Source organism: Passer montanus, unplaced genomic scaffold (genome assembly GCF_014805655.1).
Source record: "Passer montanus isolate IOZ18808 unplaced genomic scaffold, ASM1480565v1 scaffold626, whole genome shotgun sequence".
In the NCBI taxonomy this organism is placed as follows: Eukaryota; Metazoa; Chordata; class Aves; order Passeriformes; family Passeridae; genus Passer; species Passer montanus.
This window is the reverse complement of record NW_024371327.1, coordinates 1-10351: the sequence shown is the minus strand read 5'-3', so window position 1 is coordinate 10351 and position 10351 is coordinate 1. Positions and strand designations below refer to the sequence as shown.

Below are 10351 nucleotides of genomic sequence, written 5' to 3'. Positions count from 1 at the left end.
TGACCCTGATGGTGACCCAAGGGTGCCCCAAAGGTGAACCCAAGGGTGACCCCAGGGTGCCCCAAAGGTGAACCCAAGGGTGCCACAAAGGTGACCTTGAAGGTGACCATGAAGGCGACCCCAAAGGTGACCCCAAAGGTGCCCTGAAGGTCCCCCGACCCTGATGGTGACCCCAAGGTGACCACAAGGTGCCCCAAGGGTGATCCCAAGTTGCCACAAAGGTGACCTTGATGGTGACCCAAGGGTGCCCCAAAGGTGACCCTGATGGTGACCCAAGGGTGCCCCAAAGGTGAACCCAAGGGTGACCCCAGGGTGCCCCAAAGGTGAACCCAAGGGTGCCACAAAGGTGACCTTGAAGGTGACCATGAAGGCGACCCCAAAGGTGACCCCAAAGGTGCCCTGAAGGTCCCCCAAGGGTAACCCCAAGGTGCCCCAAAGGTGAACCCAAGGGTGCCACAAAGGTGACCTTGAAGGTGACCATGAAGGCACCCCCAGAGGTGACCCTGATGGCACCCACAAAGATGCCCCAAAAGTGAACCCAAGGGTGACCACAAGGTGACCTCGAGGGTGCCCCAAAGGTGTCCCCGCGTGTCCCCGCGTGTCCCCGCCCCGTCCCCCCGCGTGTCCCCGCGTCCCTCCCGTTGGCCGGCCGGCGCTGGCGTTTCCGAGCCGTTTATTCCGAATGGGATTTCTCTCTCGGAGATGGCCCCCTTGTAGGATGGCACCCATGGGATGTGGCGGGCGGGGTGGAGGGTTGGATCCCGCTTAGCTCTCCTGGGCGTCGCCGGCGCCGCCGCCGCCGCGGCCGTACTCACTGGAGCGCGGCGCCATGCCCAGGTACTGCTTCAGGAACTCGCTAAACCTCTTCTGGTTGTTCCACTTCCGCGCCGACTTGCGCACCCCGATGAAGCCCCCGTACCTCTTCTGCACCCCCTTGGCCGCCCGGCCCGCCGCCGCCCGCCGCCAAATGTCCTCCTCCTCCTCGTCTTCCTCCCGCTGCTGCTCCTCCTCGCGGTGGTCCCGGCGGCCCGAGGGCCAGGCGTGGCCGGAGAGGCGGCGCGGCCGCGGCGCCGCCGGGCCGGTGGCCGCGCACAGCTCCCAGGTGGCGCGGGGCACGGCCTGGCCCTCGCACTCCAGGATGCAGATCTGCGGGGAGGGGGCCGCGCGTCAGCGCCGCGGGGCACGGAGCCCAGAGGGGACACTGAGGGGACGTGGTGCCCACGGGTGACGTGGGTCCCAGAGGTGACATCCCAGAGGTGACATGGATCCCATAGGTGACATGGGTCCCATAGGTGACATCCCAGAGGTGACGTGGTGCCCATAGGTGACATCCCAGAGGTGACATGGTGCCCATAGGTGACATCCCGTAGGTGACATTGCATAGGTGTTCCCATAGGTGACATCCCTTAAGTGCCACCCCATAGGTGTCCATGCCATAGGTGCCCATCCCATAGGTGACATGGGTCACATAGGTGTCCCCATAGGTGTCCCATAATTGCCATCCCATAGCTGTCCATCCCATAGGTGACATCCCATAGATGACATGCCATAGATGCCCAACCCATAGGTGCCATCCCATAGGTGCCCATCCCATAATTGCCATCCCATAGCTGTCCATCCCATAGGTGACATCCCATAGATGACATCCCATAGATGCCCAACCCATAGGTGCCCGCAGGTGACATGGCTCCCATAGGTGTCCCCATAGGTGACATCCCATAAGTGTCCTCATAGGTGACATAGGTCCCATAGGGGTCCCCATAGGTGACATGGTGCCCATTGGTGCCGTCCCATAGGTGCCCATCCCATAGGTGTCCATTCCATAGGTGACATCCCATAGATGACATAGGTCGCATAGGTGACATCCCATAGGTGACATCCCATAGGTGCCCATCCCATAGGTGTCCATCCCTTAGGTAACATGCCATAGATGACATAGGTCCCATAGGTGACATCCCATAGGTGACATCCCATTGGTGCCCATCCCATGGGTGCCCAGCCCATAGGTATCCCCACAGGTGACATGGTGCCCATCCCACAGGTGCCATCCCATCAATGCCATCCCATGGGTGCCATCCCATGGATAACATGCCATAGATGCCCATCCCATGGGTGACATGGGTCCCATAGGTGTCCCCAGAGATGACATAGGTCCCATAGGTGACATCCCATGAGTGCCCATCCAATAGGTGCCCATCCCATAGGCGCCATCCCATAGGTGACATAGGTCCCATAGGTGTCCCCAGAGGTTACATGAGTCCCATAGGTGCCCATCCCATAGGTGTTCCCATAGGTGCCATCCCATAAGTGCCATCCCTTAAGTGCCATCCTATAGGTGACATAGGTCCCATAGGTGTCCTCATAGGTGACGTAGGTCCCATAGGTGCCCATCCATAGGTGCCATCCCATAGGTGCCATCCCATAGGTGCCCATCCATAGGTGCCATGCCATAGGTGTCCCCATAGGTGACATGGTACCCATAGGTGCCATCCCACAGGTGCCATCCCACAGGTGCCCATCCCACAGGTGCCCATGCCATAGGTGACATCCCATGGGTCATGCCATAGGTGTCCCCATAGGTGACATGGTACCCATAGGTGCCATCCCACAGGTGCCATCCCACAGGTGCCATCCCACAGGTGCCATCCCATGGGCGACAGCAGAGGTGGAAGGGACGGCAGAGGTGGAAGGGACGGTGGAGGTTAAGATGGGATGGTGGAGGTGGGATGGGATGGAGGTGGGAAGGGATGGGGGAGGTGGGAAGGGACCCCTGGCCCGTTCCCATGGCAGGTCCTGGTGCCTGGAGTTGCTCCTCGCCAGGGGCAGAGCTTTGCTGTTCTCGAGGTTTCTCCAGCTGGGAATGTTCTTCTGGAGGGCAGCAGAAACCTGTGGGGTGCCACCAGCCCTCCCAGCATCGGCTGAGGCTCTCCTGAGGTTCTCTGAGGCTCTCCTGCTGAGGCTCTCCTGAGGTTCTCTGAGGCTCTCCTGCTGAGGCTCCCCTGAGGTTCTCTGAGGCTCTCCTGCTGAGGCTCTCCTGAGGTTCTCTGAGGCTCTCCTGCTGAGGTTCTCCTGCTGAGGCTCTCCTGCTGAGGCTCTCCTGCTGAGGCTCTCCTGCTGAGGCTCTCCTGCTGAGGTTCCCCTGCTGAGGCTCTCCTGCTGAGGTTCCCCTGCTGAGGTTCTCCTGCTGAGGTTCTCCTGCTGAGGTTCTCCTGAAGGACTCCTGGTGCTCCGGGTGAATCCGCCCCGGGATTGTCCTCGAGGGTGTCACGGGACACCGGGATGAAGGTCAGGCCCAGCCTCAGGGCTGGTCGAGCCCCGCTGCTCCTCTATAAATTCACGCTGGCTGCTCCTGGTGACCTTCCTGTCCTCCGCTCCTTTGGAACAGCTCCACAGGATGGAGATGGAGCAGCTCCACGGGATGGAGATGGAACAGCTCCAAGGGTGGAGATGGAACAGCTCCAAGGGTGGAGATGGAACAGCTCCAAGGGTGGAGATGGAACAGCTCCAAGGGTGGAGATGGAACAGCTCCAAGGGTGGAGATGGAACAGCTCCAAGGGTGGAGATGGAACAGCTCCAAGGGTGGAGATGGAACAGCTCCAAGGGTGGAGATGGAACAGCTCCAAGGGTGGAGATGGAACAGCTCCAAGGGTGGAGATGGAACAGCTCCAAGGGTGGAGATGGATTAGCTCCGCGGGATGGAGATGGAGCAGCTCAGTGGGATGGAGGTGGAGCAGCTCCGCGCGATGGAGATGGAGCAGCTCAGTGGGATGGAGGTGGAGCAGCTCCACGGGATGGAGGTGGAACAGCTCCGTGGGTGGAGATGGAAAAGCTCCCTGGGATGGAGATGGAGCAGCTCCGCGCTCCAGCGCCTCTCCGGAGATTCACAGGAAGCTTCCCAGATCCTCCTCCATCCTTCCTCAAAGGCCTCCAGCCCCAGGAACGGCCGTTCCCACCACGTCCCTCCATCACTGGCGTCCTGTGGCCCCCAGGGGTTCATCCCACCATGGCTGGGTCCTTTCCCTTTCCAGACAGGACATGGACATGGACATGGACATGGACATGTCCCTGCTGAGGGGTTTTGGTGCCACCAAACCCACCATGATTGTGTCTCATCCCTTTCCAAGCTGGACATGACATGGAAAGTCCTTTTTTGGTGTCACCAAACCCACCATGGTTGGGTCTTGTCGCTTTCCAAGCTAGATGTGACATGGAAAATCATTTTTTGGTGCCACCAAACCACCACGGTTGGGTCTCATCCCTTTCCAGACCAGACATGACATGGAAAGTCCTTTTTTGGTGTCACCAAACCCACCACAGTTGGGTCTCATCCATTTCCAGGCCAGACAGGACATGGACCTGTCCCTGCTGTGGGGTTTTGGTGTCAGCAAACCCACCACGGTTGGGTCTCATCCATTTCCAGGCCAGACAGGACATGGAAAGTCCTTTTTTGGTGCCACCAAACCCAGCACCCATGAAAACCATCCAGGAGAACGTGGTGGGAGAACCGAGCTGGATGAACTCGGAGCCGCGGGTGGAGGCCCAGCAGGGCAGGGCTCTCCTCGTCTCCGTCCCACCGTGGTGAGATCCTTCCAACGCCGATCCCCGGTGAGCCAGGTGCAGATCCCATCCTCTCCTCCAACCCTCAGATCCCTTTTTTGTCCTTTTTTCCCTCAAACCATCCCGTTCTTCACGGCGTCTTCATCCTTCTCGTGGCTCTTCCACCCAAGGACAAATTTGGGATTCAGTCCTGGAAATGCTCCAAAACCTCCTTTTTTACCCCCTGAACACGAGGAGTTCCCACGGGATGGGACATCTGAGGGTGTCACGGCCACCTGCAGACCCCAAACCCCTGCAGAACCTCTCTCCACCGTGGCACCACCGCTCCCGCTCCGCGCTGGAGCTCCTCCGGCTCCTCCCGCCCCAAGGACTCGTCCCACAACCCCAAAAGAGGGAGAATTGTCCCCAAACGAGGATTTTGTAGGGTGGGACCTCGTGGAGACAGCGAGGTCCTCTCCTGGCATCTCCAGGGCTTTGGAAGGGTCTGTGCTGCTGCACGTGATGGATCCCATGGAGGTGACATCTCCGAGGTCCTGTCACCCTCAGCGTGGATGTCGCGGGCTGCTGGGACATCAGGATGAGGTGACAGTTCTCCTGGAAGTGGCGTCTGTCCCCAGCTTGGAGCAGGTCAGGAATCCTTGGTGAACAGCTCCAGAACCACCCGAGGAGGTTCTGCCCAGCTGTGCTTGGTGGCCTTGGGGATGGGGACGGGGCTGATTCACCCACACCTTGAGGAGCAGCTGGGCCCTGTCCTCCCCTGGCACCGGAAATTCCTGGGATCTCCTGCTCCACAAAGATGGAGGGACTGCCTTGGACGTCGCTTTGGAAACGGTGGAAGATGACACCAAATCCCACCAGGAGGGTCAAACTGAACCCCAGGAGACCCCAAATCCCACCAGGAGACTCAAATCACACCAAATCCCACCAGGAGGCTCTTTCCAGCCCAAACCAAACCTCAGGAGATCCCAAATCCACCACGAGGCTCCTGCCATCCTAGACTGAGCCCCAAATCCCACCAGGAGGCTCTTTCCAGCCCAAACCAAACCTCAGGAGATCCCAAATCCCACCACGAGGCTGAAACCGAACCCCAGGAGACCCCAAATCCCACCACGAGGCTCCTTGCAGCCCAAACCAAACCTCAGGAGATCCCAAATCCCACCATGAGGCTCAAAGTGAACCCAGGAGACCCCAAATCCCACCACGAGGCTCCTTGCAGCCCAAACCAAACCTCAGGAGATCCCAAATCCCACCAGGAGGCTCCGTCCTTCCCAAACCTCAGGAGACCCCAAATCCCACCATGAGGCTCAAACCGACCCCCAGGAGACCCCAAATCCCACCATGAGGCTCAAACCGACCCCCAGGACATCCCAAATCCCACCACGAGGCTCAAACCGACCCCCAGGAGATTCCAAACCCCACCACGAGGTTCAAATCACACCACAAAGCTCTTTCTAACCTAAACTGAGCCTCAGGAGATCCCAAATCCCACCATGAGGCTCAAACCAAACCTTACTGAGCCCCAAATCCCACCAGGAGGCTCAAACTGAACCCCAGGAGACCCCAAATTCCGGTTCCAGCTGCTCTGGCTTTGGGACAGGACCTGCCACGGGTCTAAATGACATTTTGGGGCCCAGGCAGGGTGGTGGCACCCCAAAACTTGGTGGCAGCGCCGTGGCCTTGGTGGCACTGGGGTGGCTCCAGCATCTCCTGGAACTTCCTGGTTTCTCCTGGGGTTTTTTTGGGATATCTCCCAACCCTGGGGGCCTCCAAGCTGCCGGCTCCTTTTGGGGACTGGGGACGTGTCCGCCCGGTGGGATTGGTGATCCCAAATAAACGGGGGGGTGGACAATCCCCGGGAACGCCGGGCCGCGGCTCGGGGAGGGGAACAGGAGGGATTTAGGAGCTGGAAAACCCCAAATTCCGGTTGTGGGACGCGAGCGGGGCCTGGAGGAGCCGCGGGGTCTCCGAGCTCCTCCCGCCCGGCCGGGGCTCCCAGCGGGATTTTGGAGGCTCCTCGGGGGTTGGGGTGTGTGGGGCAGTGCTGGGGGTGCCTGGGGTCTTGGGACCACCCTGGTGTGGGGTCTTCACTCTCGTTTGGGGTCTTCACCCTGAGTTGGGACCACCCTGCTTTGGGATCTTCATCCTCATTTGGGGTCTTCATCCTCATTTGGGATTTTCGTCCTCATTTGGGGTCTTCAGCCTCATTTGGGATTTTCATCCTCATTTGGGGTCTTCAGCCTCATTTGGGATTTTCATCCTCATTTGGGATTTTCATCCTCATTTGGGGTCTTCACCCTCGTTTGGGGTCTTCATCCTCGTTTGGGGTCTTCACTCTCATTTGGGATCTTCACCCTGGTTTGGGGTCTTCTTCCTTGTTTGGGATCTTCAGCTTCCTTCGGGACCACCCTGGTTTGGGGTCTTCATCCTGTTTTGGGATCTTCACCCTCGTTTGGGGTCTTCAGCTTCCCTCAGGACCATCCTGATTTGGGATCCTCACCCTCAATTGGGACCACCCTGGTTTGGGATCTTCACTGTCATTTGGGACCTTCACCCTCGTTTGGGATCTTCATCCTCGTTTAGGATCTTCACCTTTGTTTGGGATCTTCACCCTGAGTTGGGACCACCCTGCTTTGGGATCTTCATCCTCGTTTGGGGTCTTCATCCTCGTTTGGGGTCTTCACCCTCGTTTGGGGTCTTCAGCTTCCTTTGGGACCACCCTGGTTTGGGATCTTCATCCTGATTTGGGATCTTCACCTTCCCTCGGGACCATCCCTGTTTGGGATCTTCATCCTGGTTTGGGATCTTCACTCTCATTTGGGATCATCCTGGTTTGGGATCTTCACCCTCGTTTGGGGTCTTCAGCTTCCCTCGGGACCATCCCGGTTTGGGATCTTCATCCTCAATTGGGACCATCCTGGTTTGGGGTCTTCACCCTCGTTTGGGATCTTCACCCTGCTTTGGGATCTTCACCCTGGTTTGGGATCTTCACTCTCATTTGGGATGTTCATCATCATTTGGAACCATCCTCATCTGGGATCCTCACGCTTCTTTGGGATCTTCTCCCTCCCTTGGGACCATCCTGGTTTGGGATCTTCATCCTCATTAGGGATCTTCATCCTCGTTTGGGATCTTCAGCTTCCCTCAGGACCATCCTGATTTGGGATCTTCATCCTCAATCGGGACCACCCTGGTTTGGGGTCTTCACCCTGGTTTGGGATCTTCACCCTGCTTTGGGATCTTCAGCTTCCCTCGGGACCATCCTGATTTGGGATCCTCACCCTCCCTGGTTTGGGACCATCCTGATTGGGATCTTCACACTCATTTGGGCTCTTCACCCTCATTTGGGACCATCCCGGTTTGGGGTCCTCACCCCGGTTTGGGATCTTCTCCTCCCCTCAGGACCATCCCGGTGCCACCCAGGAGTGACAGTGACAGTGACAGTGACAACGGCAGCAGGTGGCACCTTCTCCTCAAACCACAAATCCCCCAGACCCCCGCAGGAGGAAAGGGGCACCCAGATGTCCCCGGCGTGGGGACAAAGGACATTGGTGGCACTCCCGATGTCCCCCAGACCCCAGCAGGAGGAAAGGCTGCCCAGATGTCCCCGCTCAGGGGACAGTGGTGGCATTCCCAATGTCCCCAAGACCCCAGATCCCCCAGGCCTGAGGACAAGGGACAGTTGGTGGCACTGACAATGTCCCCCAGGTCCCCCGGGCATGGGGACAAGGGACAGTGGTGGCACTCCCAATGTCCCCCAGACCCCAAATCCCCCCAGCCTGGGGACAAGGGACAGTGGTGGCACTGACAATGTCCCCCAGACCCCGGCAGAAGGCAAAGGGCACCCAGCTGTCCCCAGCATTGGGACAAGGGACAGTGGTGGCACTCGTGATGTCCCCCAGACCCCGGCAGAAGGAAAAGGGCATCCAGACCCCCCAGTATGGGGACAGGAGACAGTTGGTGGCACTCCCAATATCCCCCAGATCCCCCTGGCCTGGGGACAAGGGACAGCAGTGGTGGTGGCACTCCCGATGTCCCCCAGACCCCCCCAAGTTGGGGACAAAAGACATTGATGGCACTCCTGATGTCCCCCAGACCCCAGCAGGGGGAAAATGGCACCCAGACCCCGCTGGTGTGGGGACAAGGGACAGCAGTGGTGGCAATCACAATGTCCCCCGGACCCCAAATCCCTCAGGCTTGGGGACAAAGGACAGTTGGTGGCACTGACAATGTGGCCCAGACCCCAGCAGAAGGAAAGGCTGCCCAGATGTCCCCAACATTGGGACAAGGGACAGTTGGTGGCATTTCTGATGTCCCCCAGACCCCCGCGGAAGGAAAATGGCACCCAGACCCCGCTGGCATGGGGACAGGGGACAGTGACAGTTGGTGGCACTCCTGATGTCCCCCAGACCCCAGATCCCCCCAGTATGAGGACAAGGGACATTGGTGGCACTCCCGATGTCCCCCAGACCCCGGCAGAGGGAAAAGGGCACCCAGACCCCCCAGGGCATGGGGACAAGGGACAGTTGGTGACACTCCCGATGTCCCCTAGATCCCGGCAGAAGGAAAGGGCACCCAGCTGTCCCCGCTGAGGGACAGTGGCAGTGGTGGCATTTCTGATGTCCCTCAGACCCCCCTGGCCTGGGGACAAAGGACATTGTTGGCACTCGTGATGTCCCCCAGACTCCTGCAGAAGGAAAATGGCACCCAGACCCCCCAGGTGTGGGGACAGTGACATTGGTGGCACTCCCAATGTCCCCCAGACCCCAAATCCCCCAGGCTGGGGACAAAGGACAGCAGTGGTGGCACTCCCGATGTTAAATAATCTCACAGAATCACCCCAAAAAATCCTGTGGAATCACCCCAAAAAAATCCCAATAAATTAAAAAATAATCCCACAAAATCACCCCAAAAAATCTCACAGAATCACCCCAAAAAAACTCAATAAATTAAAAATAATCCTGTAAAATCACCCCAAAAAAATCCCAATAAATTAAAAAATAATCCCGTAAAATCACCCCAAAAAAATCCCGGTAAATTAAAAAATAATCCCGTAAAATCACCCCAAAAAAATCCCGGTAAATTAAAAATAATCCCGTAAAATCACCCCAAAAAATCCCAATAAATTAAAAATAATCCCGTAAAATCACCCCAAAAAATCCCAATAAATTAAAAATAATCCCGTAAAATCACCCCAAAAAATCCCAATAAATTAAAAAATAATCCCACAAAATCACCCCAAAAAATCTCACAGAATGACCCCAAAAAAATCCCAATAAATAAAAATAATCCTGTAAAATCAGCCAAAAAAATCCCAATAAATTAAAAAATAATCCTGTAAAATCACCCCAAAAAATCCCAGTAAATTAAAAATAATCCTGTAAAATCACCCCAAAAAATCCCAATAAATTAAAAATAATCCTGTAAAATCACCCCAAAAAATCCTGCGGAATCACCCCAAAAAATCCCGGTAAATTAAAAATAATCCTAAGGAATCACCCCCAAAAAATCCCAGTAAATTAAAAAAATAATCCCGCAGAATCACCCCAAAAAATCCCAATAAATTAAAAAATCATCCTAAGGAATCACCCCAAAAGCACGGTGCCAGCGGCGCCTGCGGGGACACGCGCGTCACCCCCGGGGAATCACCCCAGAAAATCCCGGTACATTAAAAATAATCCTAAAGAATCACTTAAAAAAAATCCTGGTAAATTAAAAATAATCCCACAAAATCAGCCCAAAAAATCCCAATAAATTTAAAAAAAATCCCACGGAATCACCCCAAAAAAATCCCAAT

The 10351-nt window shown here is 56.6% G+C and overlaps 1 protein-coding gene across 1 annotated transcript; it reads right to left on the bottom strand.

The window, feature by feature from the left end:
* Nucleotides 1–617: 617 nt before the first annotated feature.
* PNOC (prepronociceptin) lies at nucleotides 618–2391 on the bottom strand. Its single transcript, XM_039727850.1, has 2 exons — nucleotides 2254–2391; nucleotides 618–1164 (listed from the first exon to the last, which is right to left on the bottom strand). The coding sequence occupies exons 1-2, from the start codon at nucleotides 2389–2391 to the stop codon at nucleotides 766–768; spliced, it is 537 nt and encodes a 178-aa protein (XP_039583784.1). The 3' UTR covers nucleotides 618–765.
* Between the last annotated feature and the right edge of the window lie 7960 nt (nucleotides 2392–10351).